The 16,706-nt window shown below is 40.5% G+C and overlaps 1 protein-coding gene across 7 annotated transcripts in view; it reads left to right on the top strand.

Annotated features, from left to right (window-relative positions):
- SUPT3H (SPT3 homolog, SAGA and STAGA complex component) overlaps positions 1-7,043 on the top strand; it is a 295,229-nt gene extending 288,186 nt beyond the window's left edge. For 3 of the 7 annotated variants that reach the window (XM_085320404.1, XM_085320403.1, XM_085320408.1), the window contains exon 12: positions 1,905-3,781. In XM_085320404.1, the coding sequence (XP_085176530.1) occupies positions 1,905-1,949 (45 nt within the window). In that variant the 3' untranslated portion in view covers positions 1,950-3,781. Of the gene's footprint in view, positions 1-1,904; positions 3,782-6,448; positions 6,679-7,024 lie in introns of those variants that run through there. The other 4 variants (XR_014897737.1, XM_085320407.1, XM_085320406.1 and 1 more) reach the window with 4 other exon arrangements.
- The last annotated feature ends 9,663 nt before the right edge of the window (positions 7,044-16,706 follow it).

Raw genomic sequence — 16,706 nt, 5'->3', positions numbered from 1 at the left:
GAGTTAAGTAGGAAATAGTTTTCAGTCCTAACTATAGCCACGCTAGCTATAATGTATTGCTAACTATAGCCCGGTGGGTGTGTTCACCCCTCTGAAGGTGTTAACCTCCCTGCTCTGAAACTTGCTTCTACCATGACCTTTTCAGGGGTATAGCTAACTGTATAGTAATGCCCGTGTTGGAAAATTTTAAACTTCACTATTTCCCAGGTGAGYTCAGCCAAGGCCAGCCTTGGTGTGCAACCACAGCTCCTTTTGCAAGGTTCAACCTTTCATCGTTAATGTGAATCCAACTTCAGACTCGGGTTCCTTTAGCTCCATGCAACCTGCACGATTGCCCCGACTATTTTATTTATGTGTTAAAGGCTGTGGCTCTGGTTATAAAACTCTGTAAAACTAATCAGGGTCAAAGAGCTAAAACCATTTCTTTCGCATAGGCTTCCAAATGCCTGCTGTAATGGTTTGGGCAAGCTGCAGCTCCAGACTCCCTTGGACTTGCTGCTTGTGGTTGTGGGAATATATTGGATCCGTTCAAAATTATTGACTAGTCTGTTTTGGTGTGTTTCATACTTGGGTTTAGCGTCTCAGGATTTTTTTTTTGTTTGTTTGTTTGTTTGTGGTGATACTGTCATGTCTGGTGACTGGCTTTATATCCCAGAGCTGATACTCTGTTCTTTGACTTTCATACCATATGCTGCTAGATCTAGACACTGAAGTATGGTGTTAATGTAAAGGATGCTATAATAAACATCTTGTACCTATTTCCTTTTGCATATTCAGAGTCTGTAAATGTCGCTCTGAATATGTTTGCTGTTTTTGAAGCTATTTCTGTGCTATTCAGTATAAATACTATTTCTATGCAGAGTTGGTTGAGGTTATCCTTTGCTCTGTTTTAATGATACTTTTCTGATTCTAGTTTAAAGGAGGAGAAATTGATCTCGCTGAAATTAATTTGGAAATTGGTACAGGGTAACTAAACGTGGTAGTTATATGTGCCACTTCTGAAGGGTTCAAACATAAGAGGCAGAAAAATAAAATATAAATATATTTTTATTTCCAAAACTGAATGACTGCTGAAGGTGAACCAGAAGGAGGAAAAGTATTTAAACTGCTCCAAAATGGAATTTTTGAAGTTGTTATTAATATCTAAAAATATTCTTAGCAATGTATTTTTTAACTGAGAATATCCTCTTAAAATATAGGATTTCCAGTGTTCCTGGGTAAAAAAAGGCATAGCTTCCTATATTGATTCAGAAGGAGATGTTAAAAATGCATGAAAGTTATTTTAGAGAGACAATGTAACAGTATCTTGTAAAATTCTTCAAATACTTTTTAACTCTTCTATWTCTTTATCATGGAAAACATTTGAGCCTAGGTTACAATATGTGGCATATCAAATTATTTTGCACTGACCAGAGCTTCTTTAAGATTAATTTAGTTGGGGTAGGAGGCAGGGGATTATACCAGTGTCTGTTTACTTAGCTTTTGGCCCAGACTATAAATTAGGTTTGGAAAAACTGTAGTGATTCCGTAATTTATAGACTATTGAGATATTTAGGTTAAAAGTGATTCTGGAGCGTAGTGAATAGAGAACACGTGCTTATAAAGGACAAACAGATTCAGCATAATAACATATTTTTGGCCTCATCTATTTTGCAGGCAATTAGCAGAATAGGACGTTGCATTTTTGCATATCTCCTGCTCTCCTGAAATAGAGTCCCTAACCACTTGTTAACCACACTGATTTTTTAATAGACAAAGCGGTCGCTTACAGCTTCCCCACCAGAAATGTTCAGATTAAGCCCGCTATTAGATTGCAGCCAGAATAGTCGGCAAAACAGGAAGCAAGCCTTGCCTTTCTCGCTGCCTTCTTCCCTTGTTTGAGTTGATGTGATAATTCATTGCAGATTTTCTCTCTCTTTGACAGAGCGCCTACCGCCGAAACGGGATGACTTTTCTTGCCTGCTAATATGGATGTGGCCGCAGCAACAGGAAAGACAGTGTTATATTAAGGTGAATTTCTTTTCCCCTCCGTGGAAGGAGAAACAAAACAAAACAAAACAAAACAAAAACCCCACGAGCTCTGACGGCTCCGCGCACCGGCGAGTGGGCTGGTTTGTTGTGACTATCTGCTGGCTGCCTCTGTCTCTTTTTTTTTTTTTTTTTTTTTTTTTTCCAGCCCCCTCAATCGTTATTCTTGTTTACTAGCTGGAACATTTAGCTAATTAATGGCAGGATGTTTGGGATAGCGTGTAGGTGGACAAGAATGCAGATTGCACAGTTTCGAGGGTTGCAGTGGGCTTGCTGCTCTCAGCCTGCTGCTCCAGTGCGGGGTCGTTTTTATTTGAGTGCATGGAAGCCCGTTTTAATAGGGGTGTTTTGTACAGCAGGATGGGGCAGAAAGGAGCCAAAGATGGAACGGGCTGTATAGTCTTTCCCTGTGATTAAAAAGAGAAAAAAAGAGAGAAAAACAGCCCTGTTTTCCATTGCTTTCTCTCAAGTTATTTTTAGGTGGTGTCAAAACGGCATAACCCAGTCTGATCCAGTAAGGGACTTTCTGATACCGAGTTCAGAGCCAATGTTTTGGTTTTTGTTTTTGTTTTTTTCTTCCTCCTCCCGAGAAAGGCTCAGATAGAAGATAGCTTTATCAGGTGAAGACTGTCTTTTTTACAAACGCAATGATAGGCTAATTGCCCAGCCCCAAATTCTTAATATTTACACCYCTCTTTTCATTCCGTTGCTCCCCGAGGGCCCAAGCCATCTCTCTTCCCGAGTCCAGAGAAGTGCGGTGATTTGGCACTGAACTGGGCCCCCATTCACCAAGTGTATCCTGAAGTATCTGAATAGCCCTGTCTGTCCGAGTGCCTCTACTCAAAGGCTCCTAGTTACCTACATGCTTAAGTGTTTGCTGCAGGGAACAGATATTGTCTCTGCTGTTGAATTCGGTTGAAGAAGAAATGGGCTCCTCCTTTTTTTTTTTTTTTTTTTTTTAATATTTTTTGCCTTTTTACATTTTAGGCCACGGTGTTTGTTTTCAGATTTCTTCCGTAAATCTCAGTCCCTCCCTCCATGGTTCTTCTCCTTCCCGGCTCCTCCAGCCTTCGCTTTCCTCGCAAACACATTCATTTCTTCCCATAAAAACTGTACAAATATAGAGCTAACCACGATGACGCTTGACCAGAGAAAAGGGCTTATGCTTCAGCCCTTCATCAGGATCTACCGGCATTTACTGCCCGTRTCCCTGTGGTATCCCGCTGGCCCAGGGGTCCCCTTTAGCAGCTCTTAGTGCAGGCTTAAAATCTGACTTAAACCTCAAATTGAGGCAGAGCACTCGAGGGATCCAGAGCAGATCAGCAAAATWGTGCTTTTATATAGTGCAGCCATCCTCCTCCTTTGTGCTTAGTATGGGAGGTCTTAACTTCTGCTCCYGCTTCTCCTGTATGCTACTGAAGTCATTTATAAGTGGTTTGGTCGCCCTGCTTTCCTGGACCTGCTTGTGAAAACTTTGAAATGTATATATATATATTTTCAATGATGATAAAAACGTCTCTTTCTCTTGTAACCAAAATATTGTAAATGTGAGCTCTGTACCTCAAATATTACTGCCATTCATAAACTGCTTTTTTCTTTTACCTGCTTACAKTTCTGTTTTCTGGAATTAATGCATGTGTAAAGGACTAACAGTAATGTGTACAATGCAGTATGTTAAAGAGGAGGGGGAAGTTTTCTGATGTTCCATCTGTGCTTGTTGAAATGTATGATTAAACCTTTCTTTTTATCATCATTCTTATTTTTGTTGGCGTCCTTAATCATGGAAAATTATATGCTTGCTGTAAACATCCAGACTTTTTAAAAGGACACCAGCATTTATTGTATTTGGTTTCGATCTGCAGGCATATAGTCAGAAGAAACCATTTCAGGCACTGGGTACAGGAATAAAAATTCCTTCCATAGCTGTATCTCTCCCAGATTTTACGTTTTAAAATATGCATAAGCAGGAAAAATACTGGCACTTATTTTTTACTGTTCTACTTACAGTCCCAGAGAATGAAGACTCAACATACATTTATCTCACAAATATGACAGATCGTGTTTTTGTTGGTCTGCTGTGTGTTTGTCTATCTTGAACAGTCTGACAGGCAATTATTTATAAAATCTGGGTTTGCCCAGTAAACCCATATAGTAACCTTTCACTTCTCTACATAAGTCAGTGAGCTGAATTTAGAGTAAAACAAGGTAGGTTGTGTCTCCCTATCTTGAAATACCCCAGTTATTCTTATATTGAGAAGTAATAGGTTTTTCTCATCTTCACAGTTTTCCTTCTTTAATTCTGCTTAAAACCTAAATGTGACAAATAAGACTTAGGCTGCATGTGCAGTTTGTCTTAACACCACTTTAGATGCTGTAGAAGCAGAGATACATGCTTAAGGTGATACTACACCTCCTACCATAAGCTTTTTCCTTTGTAATACGCATAAAAGTGAGACTGAATTAATGCGCGCTAACGACTTTGTGTTTGCGCAGTGCCATGTGGTCAACGCTTTTGATTCTTATTATGGATTTATTTATTTGCTGATTATTTAACATGCTATCAGTGACTTGAACAAGTGGAAACCGGACGAATTTCTGTAGGAACGAGGTTGTGTAACGGTTGTGGGAGCAGGAGTTTTACTCGTTAGCTCAACACCTAACCTGCTGCGTGAATATATCACCTCGTCTTCTGCTTTCAGAGTCTAAGCCGTCTGTAAAGCAGGAATAATAATTCAGCTCCAAATTATTAGAGGTCTTAGAGCACAAAGCAGATTTTTAACTGGGGACTGTCTGGTTTCCCATATTGACCGACCTGCCCTTTGCTGGGCTTTTTTGGGCTTTTCAAAGTCCTGATGGTTTTTGCCATCAGCTGTAAAGCAGGAGGAGCTGCAAGTGGGTCCCGAGGTCACGCCGTTTGGCCTCCCTTAGTTTTCAGAGTATGGTTCTCTTTGTCRAGCAAGGATTGCACTGGAAAAAAAGCTAAAAAAAAAAGTGTTTTCAGGCACTTCTTGAGTTTAGATGAACCTTAGCATTGTATTAACATTCTGCCATCAGCCATGTGTAGATCTCATAAAATATTTTATAGCTTCCTGTCTAGCTCGTACAGAACGTTTCATAGTACATAAACACTTCTACTAATAATTTAAGAATAAATAGATAGTGACATTTGTCACAAGTCTAACCTCTAGTTGAAACTTATACTATTACAGGACTTTTTCTTTTTTTTTTCTTTTTCTTTCTTTCTTTCTTTTTTTTTTTTTTTCGCTTAAGTGAATCATCTTGTCCAAGGTTAGGCTTTTTATACCTCTACTATATATCTGTACGGAGCAGCAGTGTAACTAGTGAAACGTGGTGGCATGCATTAAATCCAGGGCTTTATTTGGAGGGCATGGAGCCAGCGCAAAGCAACAGAACCATCCCTGAAGGATTTGATGGTTTAAATAAGGCCAGATGCCTTAAAATTATTTTAAAAGCTGTGTCTTCTAATGTAGCTCCTAACTTTTTTTTTCTGCTTAAGATAATGACATTGTGTTTAAAAAATAATAAGAAAAACAGCTCTCATCTATTGTGGGGAGACAAAAATCAGATACTTTAACTTCCATAAATCACTGAAATGTTGGCAATTGAAACAAACTTTTAAAAGGCAGATGACTGCAAATTTGAGGGAAACCTTCATATTTTATTGTTAAAAGCCTTTTAACCGTCTAGAGAGCGCACTGAAACACTACATTAATAGCCATTCTCAGTAATCAAGCTGCACTATACTTGCATGTTATTTTTGCTCAACAAGATAGATTAGTGATGGAAGAGAGCTGGGAAGATAAATTAGGGAAATAAAAAAATAAAATTATAATAATACCTGTTCACTTTACATTTTATAGCTGTCTTCTATATTTATGATTGATAAATCATCTTAATTCCTATTAGATAGAAATAGTGGCACAAGGGTCTTATCCCAATATCCTCTTATTTCTATAGCCCTCTTCATCCTGATGCTTTGCAGATTTTCTTACCAATTCTGTGAAGATGTGATCTGTCAATCTCTAGTATTTATATGACTTTGATTACTGTAACGCAGTAATCAGCGCTTTTAAATGGGGAAGCAACTGCGACGGGTGTTCTGGAAGGTAAAGCAAAACGTGAACTTCTGATAAACGAGCTGGGTCTGAAGAATGAATCTTTCAAAGTGCCGCTGAAGTGTGGTGGCTGTTCTTCAGCCCATGGTGACACCGGCAAGGGCAGAAGGGGTCAGTTACCTGAAGCCATAGCGGGATTTAGATTTAGGTTTAGCAGAGTCAATAAAGCAAGTTGACTCAAACCGGTTCTGTTAAACTCTCGTTTCCGTAAGTATTTAATTATTCTGTAAAGTAAAATAAATAAAGGAACCATTGTATTTCTTGTATTGACATGATTTCTTCAGATCTGCAAGTGAAATGATTGCAACCGTGTGTCAAGCATAGGTGAAAACAAATCTGAAACATTGCGGTGGAAGGAGAAGCGAAACTTCTGTAGAAGCACGGTTCCAGCTGAGGCTTTGTCCRTGAACTGCCTTGCTCAGATCACCATGTGTCTGCTGACCATCAGCGCTGAAATCTGCTGTGCTTGCGCAAAATCTACTGTAGCTTCAAGTACCTGATTTCAATAAATTATATCCKATGTTTCTAGTGTTCTCTATGTTACCTTGCTCTTATTTCACTATTAAAAGAGTTTATATTTCTCCGTTTTGGAATGTTATCAAAATTACACTGCACCTATATTTTCATTTTGCAGCAGATTTTGGTGTAGGCAGAACACAAATAAATTGTGGGGCCTCCCTCAAATTCATATTCATCCCACTTGACTCCTCACGGTGCAAATGGGGCACAACCCCAGGAGGAGAAACATGAGATTCCTCTGCTAGAAGGAGGTGGTAAACRACTTTCTGCAGCTGTTGTTTCTGAGCAGTAAAAACCTATTACATTTAAAAGGCAAATGTATTTCGTAGCATGTATTTCAGGTCCGTGACTTTTATTCATGACACCAGGACAGGTGGAGCTACTTGAGTTAGTCTGTGTTGGCTCGGTTGATGCATCCAGACGAGACAGAGACTATGAATATTGTCCTACAGCAAAAGCGCCCAGGAAGTGGCAATGGCCCAAGCTCCATCCATGCACAGATTAATGGGAGAAGAAAGAAGGTGGCTCTGCAAGACTGCGGATCAGTAAATATGTGCTGGTCTCTCTGCTCCGATTCACGCCGTTAAACCTGTTWGGACACTACTAGCCTCTGTGAAGCAGAGGACTATATCCTAGTGCATGTGAAACGGCCCACRTAGGAACTTGGTCTTGTTTTGGTATCCAAGTAGATGAGAGGAAGCAGTGAGTTGCCTGTTGTAGGAGGTGCTGCCATGGGTGCAAGCTGTAGGCTTCCCAGTGTTACAATAATGCAGATAAAATCTGAATTTCTGACTAGATTTTAAACAATTTCAGTTTTTGCCATTTCTCACTTTTCTATGTATTTTTGCTCATTTTTGTATGTRTTTTTACAATGCTGAAGTTGGGCTTCTAGATGCTGCTCTATATGTTTTTTTTGTTTTGYTGAGGCTCATTCTGTATTCCCTTTGGTATGTGTTTGTGGTGCACACTTTGAAAGGACTTTGCTTCCTAGCCTGTTTTTTTCCAGTAATCCTAAAAGCAGGGCTAAATTATTGCAACAGTTAAAGAGACTGCTACTCGAACCATATTCATGGGTAAGCAGGAAAGACAGAGAGAAAAAAAATACATTCATTTTTTTCCAGAATGCTGAATCCCCCCCCCCCAAACAGCTCCCGTTTTACAAATCCAAAAGCAAACTTGACCTTCTTTTAATCTCTCCTTCTGTTTACGATGGAGGCAGATTTATCCTTGTAAAGATAAAAAAATTTACTTCATAAAGTAATTTGACTGCAAACTTTGATTTCTTTTCTCTTCATCACTCATTTTGTTTTTGCACTAAGTTTAATGCCATGATGTGGATCTTTAAGAGACCATGAAGCCTTGTGAAGTTTTTACAAAAATCGTCTCTGATCTCCTGCATGAAAAAGGCATTTCTGAATCTGCAGGCGTATTTTATTTATTTTTAAAAGCTAATAAAATGGAGTTTGAAAGGGAGAGATCTTGAAGGGCTGGGAATAAGTCCCCAGATTATGCACTGAGGGCAACAGCAGGTATTTTTATAGCACTTGAACATTGAAGGGAGTTGTCAGAGTTGGACACTGCAGAGATACCTCATTGCTTGCTCAAATTGTGTTTGAAATTTCCTTATATTTTATTATACATGAGTTGTGCTCTTGGCTGCCATTTCCTTCCTTCAGACTCCCAAAGGTAAGTGGATTGTGCCCTCTGGGGGCTCTCTACTGCTTTAACTTAGATTTAAGGGTTTTTTTCTTTCTTTCTTTTTTTCTTTAGTGTAAAATATCACATTGATTTTTTCCCCCCTCCTTGTGTCTTATGAAGGAAGAAATTTATGGTCTTTTTACATCAGGAAGTCTAGCTTTTCCTGACGTTTTATTGCTTTGAATATTTGAAACATTTCAATCCCAGACAATAAATATTACATGATTATTGTTTTCATATGGATAGGCTATTTCCCCCTGTTTTTCCTATCCAACTTTTTACTAGCAAGTGACACCCAAAAATTTATGGATACTAAAAACATTACTATTAAACTTCCCTGGGAAGGTCAGAGATAGTCCCTGAATTTGCATGCGATTTATAGGGAAAAAAAAGCTAAAATTGTTGCTCATGTTTTGAATCCTGAAGATRCACAAACTTAGAGGAGAAAATATTCCATCATTTTCTCAAGAAAGTGTTCATATTAGYGCTTGAGTCTTGTTTCCCCTAAATTAAGCGATAGCTCTTGAGGCTTGTGTGGGAACTAAAGTGAACCCCAAGAGATCATTTCCCAGACCTGCAGCTGGGAGCCTACAGGTGCAGGGCACATGGGTTTACGTGAAGGTAGTGGGAAGGGTTATGCAGTTTCTTAGTTCAGATTGCAGTTTTTCTGCTAGCCTAGGCCGGTATGTGTGGCTTTCATGGTACRAAGAACTTCTTATGGAGTAGGAACTGAGATCTGAGGATATGTTCTGGAGCATCGTGCTTGGAGGTACTCAGACTCCACCTAGATAAAATCCTGAGCAATGTGCTGTAGGTGATCCTGCTTGAGCAGGGGGTTTGGGCTGGATGATCTCCAGAGGTACCTTCCAACCTCRACCGTTCTGGGATGYTGTGGTTTTGCAATACTTGTATTTGGGAGGAGACAGCTGGCTTTTGGCTGCATTGAGCACAKGTTCTGCAGCACGAGCCATGGTGACCACGTCATTCTCGCAAGCCCCATTTGCATTTGACAATCAGCAGATAAAGCAGTATGTGAAMTCKCTGGTCAAGTAGCTAAGGCTGTAGYAAGATGAGAGGCTCAGGCTCTGCTCAGAAGCACTAGATTTGTCTAGTTTACGWATACTGACAATTTTTCACAGATAGGAGGGCGAACCCTGCAGTCCGTACTCTATTAACCTCCTTGTTATCAGCGGCTTCCTACTGATCTTGATTGCAGAACCAGGTCCTAGATAACCAGTAAATCTTCCTGTTTGTGGCAGTTCCTGATTGAATATTTCATCCAAATTCAGTGACTATTTATAACTATTAAGAGAATAATCCTACTATGTTCTGGGAGAAGTGAGGCTATCAAACTGTGGAGAAAATAAATGCGAGTGTAGGTCTAAGAAGTTTGTTTTTAGAGATATGTCTGACCATACTCAGAATGGATAAAGGCTTGGTATAGAAATAAGAAAAAAGACAAGAACTATCAAAGCTTTCAGACTGTGGAGATGTTTATGAGGCAGTCGTGCTTTCTCTCCTTGACTTGTGCAGACAGAGGGAATCAGATTCTAAATTCATTTCAGAAACACTGAGTACTTTTTGAAAGAGATTTTCTTCTTTTTAAGTTTTGTTATGTCTTTACTCTCTCTTGTGTCTCTTCCCCTTTTGGGAATGTTGAAAATAACATTCAGCTCTGTACTGCCTTTGTCTGTCCTTTTCCATTTAGTAAACATGGACTTTTCCCTCTGTTTCTTAAGGAGTTTTGGCCAACTCAGCTTTTCCTGTTTACTTCCCTGTCGAAAGCGTCATTGGTGATATCACTCTGTTTCTAGAAATAAGGTTTCTGCTGCCTTCCCAGCTRCCAGCTGCTCCATTCTGTATTATATTGATTTTAGATTCTTTTTGATTCTGCATATCTACTAATTTTTAGGGAGATGTTTTTTTCCTCTTAACAACACGTGTGAAAGTAAAGCAGTGAAATGAGGTTCTGGAGACCTGAGTTCCCATCCAGACCTCTYAGTGCCTCAATTCATTAGCTGTATAAGGGGTATAAATTAGCTGAGCCAATCTTTTTCAGGTAATAAGGATAATAATGAGAAGCCCCTATAAATAATAATAATGAGCCYGTATGCCCCAAAAGTCAAATGAAAATGTGACATTGTGGAAGTTGCAAAGTTCTGCCTGAAAAGTTCTGGGACTGAAAAACTAACTTACASATCCCCAGTTGCACACAGCTTTGCAAAATATCTTTGGTTCTTCTTGCGCAGGTTGGGATGAATGCAGCAGAGCAGCTGCTTCATCGAGTGCCAAGTTTGTTCCCCTTGATTTATAAAGTCCAAATATTTCAGTGCCTCAGGAAGACCCTGAATCCTGATGAACGAAGTTACTGGCTCGGAGTTCCCTCTGCAGTTTGGGTGAAGTTTTTATATCCTGCACAAWGGAAAGCAAAAACCTAAATGTGGTCTAATGTAAGCCCAGCATAGTTATTGAAATAGGCTCCGATTTCACCTCTTCATATACGTGACTTGTTGCTGAACGCTAGAGGTACTAAACCTAGATTAATATTTGAGCTTTCTTGACKGTTTTTTTGTAAATCTTGAACAACACCCCTATTAAAATCACCAGCTTCTGCAACCGAAAGGAGAGTTTCAGACTTTGGTGTAACCAGGGAAGAACTCAGCCTTCCTGGTTTCAAAGGAGAGCTGGGAAACGTGCGCGAAGTGCAACCAATTTACTGAGGTCTGCCCGACTCCATCAGCAGCTCAAAACAGTACCTCTGAGAGGAAGGAATTAATCCATTTTTCTCAACACCTACTTCTGTGTGAACCCTGCTTAGAATTGCCCTTGCACTGCAGGTGTGGGATAGCAGGAGAAAATCCTGTTCTTCCCCCACAAGCAAATCCGTTCTGGCTCCTGCGGTACGTATTGGGTACACGGTCCGGCCACCTCCAGCGCATCTCCATGCTCGGGAAATGTGCAAAGGGGCAGCGTGTGGCCTCCATCCGACGTGGAAGGGGCTCGATATTTGGTATAATTAGCCACAATTTTGGTGCCCAAAGCACACTCTTAAAGGAAGGCTGGAAATAGGATTGTTGCACTGAATTGAAGTCTACGTGACTGAGAGAGTGAAGGAAATTTAGAAAGAAGAAGAAAAGCCAGTGAAAATATAGGAAGGAAAATAAGTTAATGGTCTGTTGTATGAGACTGGAGGTAATCAGCCACAGTATTGGAGAGTGGTGATCTACAACCTTCAGTGAGTCATGCTAGCGAGAGCTAATATCCCTACCCTTGGGTCCCTCACCATTTTATTGCTGCTCTGTAACAGGATGTGCAACTGCTATGCATTAATACGCTATTACAGATTGGCTAGTGTAAACTCCAGGTGTTGAGAACATGATTTATTCTATTAGTATAAAAAGGTGTTTTCTGTGGCCATATTAAAAATTATACTAACTGTTGAGCTTGCCACTGCTCTGTGTGTGGCACATGCCAATTTAAACCTGTCATTTCCTCTAATTTAAGGATATGTCCTCGGAAGATCATTAATTTGGGGTGTAGTTGGGGATCATGGTGCGGCTGTGGCCTATTAACCCCCACCTGGCTATTAATCCCAGCAAAGCACCTTGCCCAAAGATGTCTGCTACTTCCCTATAGTCGTTGAGGCGAGGACCAAAGAAATTGYACTTGTTTGTGTATTTTACATTTGTAAGTATCTTACATTACATTTTTGTTGAGTGAATTGCACCTATTATGTGATGTATGAATGGATAGTAGTAATTGGTAGTATTGCATTTCTAGTGAACACACTGTTAATGGACACAACTCTACAGAGCTAAGATCTGTGCCAAAATCCAAAGTAGATGACACACGRGAAGAGACCTTGCTGGCTAATCTATGCAATCATCTGGTTTAGAAACCATCTCAYATAGGTGTTAAAATTTCAAAATATTTCCTGTGTTCCCCTGGCTTTATCCCAAAGCAGCACATATTCCTGCAAAAACAACCCCTGACCATGCTGGCATGAGCAATTGTGGACTTGTGCTCCTCCTAGTTGGGCTCCCCTCTACCTGTGCAARGTTCAGAAATCCTGCCTGCATGTTATGCTGAGCAGCCAGAGATTCAGCATGTGGGGSTTTTTTAATGTTTTTTGAGTGCATGAGTAGACTGACTTCAGTCTGTCCCAGATTCCTGCTTGAGTCCTCCAAGTTCGTATGTGCCTTGTGTCCACACAGCTGAGACCTAGGGGCCTGTGCAAGAGCAGGTCTGAGATGGTCTTGGCGAAAGCACAGCAAGAAGACTCAGGTCTGCACGTGACCCAGCTATAGCAGCACTTGGGTAAACGGTTGCATTTTTTCCCATCTGCCCTTCCAGTAGCATTGCACAACCTCCTGGAAATGCCCCARTGTTGCCTGCTATAGCAGCAGCTCAGATTTTTAGGCAGAGTGGAGTATCTTTGTATACTGTGTGTGCTGCACTGAACTACCAGCAGTCCGTAACCCAGTGGTGTAGGTGCACAAAGCCAGGCCAGCGGCACACCAAGCTTCAGGACACTATTCAGGCTCMCACAGACCTATAGCAAGGTCCTCCATTTAAGCAGGCTCCGTTACAGCTGTTGTTCCTGGCAGAAGTTTATCCAGCCTGTTTTTAAAGCCCTCCAAGGATGGAGATTTCTCAGTCTTCCTCGATGATTAATCTAATGCTGTTCTTGATTGTCATAATTTTTTTCTCATCTAACTTGAATTTTTCTTGAAGCAATTTAAACACATTATTTCTTGTCCTACCAGTGAGGACAGATTGTTCCAGTGCGATTTTTAACAGCCTTTTCTGTACTCAAAGGCTATTATATCCCACCAAGACTCTCTCTTTTGGCTAATAAATGTAACTTGATCAATCTGTCCTCCCAGGTTATGTTTTTGGAACTTCCAGTACTGCTTTCTGTTTTGACAATGAACCATTGATAACTGTTCACCAAGCACATATATCTAACCAGTCTTGTCCCCACCCTAGAGCAATTTTATCTAGACCATATTTCCCTCACCTGATCATGAAAGTGAACATGAGACAGTGTCAGAAGCCTACAAGTGTCAATGATAAATCTATTACCTTTTCTCTCTCCGTAGAGCTTGTTACCTGTCACAGAGATCCCATAGCAAGCGTTCAAATGGCCGTCAAAAACTTACACTCTGCATATACAAGAGCAGTTGAGGATTAGTAAAAGAGGGGATTATTGGACCTGTGGGTGAACCAGGCGAGAGAAGGATTTATGGTCCAGAGCCTCCATGGTCCCATGGCTGGACCCAGTGAGGGCACCATGACCTGCAGCTGGACCAGCATTTTTTTATCAGAGAAAAAGAAGGGAACTGGGTCTTCCTGAAATCTTGTGCTGTCATAGCATAGTGTCTTCGCTCATGTGGACTTGCCCTGTGGCTGTTGGGAGGATGCTGGTATGGAATGATTGTGTTCAAAATTCAGTGTTGCCATCATGCTGATGGTTTTTGCATAAATCTGGTTCAGTGGATGGACTGAAAGGAGTAGCCTTTACAGTAAAATGGAATTACTTTCTAGTAATTATTTAATGGCTCTTTAACATGTTTTTCCTACTTTGAGCTTGTCATTGCTACCTGTGTGGAGAGAGCCAGAGTGCTTCCATGCAACCCTCCTACTGATCCTCCTAAAAGAGCTTCCTCAGTTAATCCCATCTTTTAATTTCCTGTATCCTACTCCTCGTGAGGCCGTGAAATAAAAGCAGCTTCATCCGACAGGGAGCGCACATGAAGGAACATCATGACTCCTGGACTTCATTTCCAGCTCACTCTCCATCTTTACCTGTAATGCGTGGGTAATGCGTGCCTCTGCATGTCTCAGTGACCCCCCCCTCTGAAAAAATAACAACATCTTGCTTGCTTCATCCCTAGCTCTCAAGGTGCTTTTCGAAGGAAGCAGAAACCGTCATCCTGATTTTATAGATGGAGAAACTGAGGCCCTGAGAAGAGAAACAACTGGCTGTAGCTTCCAGCAAGCATGCACCACGGCTGGGACGAGGCCCGCGGCCTCTTGCCTCCATGCTCAGGGGCCTCCCCACTGGACCAGACAAGTGCCAGAGTGAAATAAATATTCCTCCTGATGACTGTGGTCTCTGTGGTCAGGGTTGAGGGTCGAAATGTTCGCACAAGGCCTACACGCAGAAACCACAGAATCCCCCCACAGCTCCACTGCACTTTATTAAAAGTCACTGCTTCTGTGAAAAATGGGTTTTATAAAAGTTAGGTGCCTTAATTATAAAGTCATGTGCATGTGAATGACTTCTTCCCGGCTAACCATTTATGACAGCCTACAAATGTGAAAAGTATTACCAAGCCTATTTTTAACATGGCTTGGAGAGGCTGGAGCTGTGGAAAACTCAATCCTATAGGAGCCTAATGCGAAAGACCAGTGATCCCTTAAATATGRTTAGCGTGCTTTGCGTCTAGCAGGGATGTTGATGCTATCGGAGAAGCAGGAAGCACAAGAGTCCTTCTGTAACAGCTATGTGCTAAATAAGTGATAACAGCAAGTGATATGTGCAGGTCTCGGACTACATTTTTTCCATGGAAGTTGCTGAACAGTCAATGCGTGGAGRTAAAAAACTCATTGCTGGAGGGTCTGGTCCATGGCATCAATGTACAGATTTTAGCCTCCGCAAAGCTGTCACCTCTCACGAAGCTTCCTGACTCCCAGAGATGCTTTCAGATCTCTAGTTCCCCTAACTTCTAACTCWTCCAGACACTAAAAGCAATTCCTTTGTTTCAGAGTGAATTGACAGTGGGAGCAATGCGAAGACTGGGATGCAAAGAAAGGCAACGTCTTGTTTCATCATTAATTTYGTTTTTCCTCTCACACTTAGGAAGAATACGTGGTTCTTGATACCCACCCTGTTTTTTATGTATGACCCCACAATGAAACCTTTTTTACGACTTACAGATTGGTATGTTTGCACTGGTGTGAGGAATAACAGTGCGTTCATAGAGGCCTAAGGAAACGCATTCTTCATGCAACTTTTTTTGGTCTCTCACTTTTTTGAGTTATAAATGCTCTGGACTAAAATTGAGTGTTATGATGTGATGGTCATGAGATCTTTCACACTGCTGTAGCAAAAGCAAGTGGTTTTCAGGCCTGTTTTATTTCTTGAGTACCATTAATGTGCCTCTGAGAAGATCTTTTTCCCTATGTAATGAAGCCTATGGCAGAAGTGCATTTAATCCCTTGAACAGTCATTTATACCAGGCTGTCAGACTATTACCTCCAATCATACTGACTGAAAAGGTTGGAACTTTATCTTAGATATTAAAGATTTGGTTAACTTTCAGTGGGGAACATGGTTTTCCTCTTTATGTTTTGCATTATGGTCATATATGCCTTTCACAATGTCAGTGGCAAATTTATCAGAACATCCACAAGTTTGCAATAAGCKCCAGTGGCTGCACAGCTAAGGTTGCAAAGGGGTGTGTGCTCAAAGCTGAATTTTTGTTCCTCTACTGAATCCAGACTTGCAGTCAAGGTGTAGACTTACCCAGTGATTTGTATTAAAAAAAAAAAAAAAAAGTATCAATTAAAATATTATTGAAACTTCTTGGAAAAGTCAAAATTGGAGTTAAAAGTAATGATGAATAATGGTATGTTAACAGTAACAGACTATAAATGTACATTTGGGGATACAAAACACTCACACTTAGGCTATAAATTTAGGGAGACTAAGTGACTTAATGAGTGCAAATTTGTGCCTAATCTTTCTTGCTCGCACTGCTTTTMGGGTTTGAACCTGCAATCTGCAATGCTAAAGAGGATCATTGCTACTGGTTAAGCTGAAGGAGTAGTTCTGATGATAGATATTTCCTAGTTTGTGGAGAAGCTACTGAAGCACATCTGTACCTTCTGAGATGATAGACTTCCAAAAGTGACAATTCAGAATATCTGTCTTGGCTTCAGCTCTAGTCCTTTRCTCTCATGTTGGAGAAGAAAACAAGTAAAAAATCTCTCTAACATTTTGTTTCCACTTATACATTTTGTATGAAAAAATATGGAGCAATTTCTTCCTTGGAATATTGAAATGTACTTGTTTTATGATTAAACCAAGCCCATAGAAACTACATACTGAAATGTTAAGATCTGGTATTGCAATCTGCAATCATTTCTACTGTTGTTTTCTTTCATGGCAAAGGTTGGACACAGGTTTTTGCTGTAATCACCATTGTCTGAAGCAGGAGGGATTTGGTTTATTGCTATTCTCCAGGTTAATAGGACCAACACCTGAAATCAGCATCTAAACCAATTTGTGATGTTTCTTCTATGATGAATTTGTCTGGC

This window comes from Rhea americana, unplaced genomic scaffold, assembly GCF_003343005.1.
Source record: "Rhea americana isolate MKP2758 unplaced genomic scaffold, rheAme1 scaffold_63, whole genome shotgun sequence".
In the NCBI taxonomy this organism is placed as follows: Eukaryota; Metazoa; Chordata; class Aves; order Rheiformes; family Rheidae; genus Rhea; species Rhea americana.
Note: the sequence above shows the minus strand (reverse complement) of the source record. Positions and strands in the feature narration are given on the sequence as shown.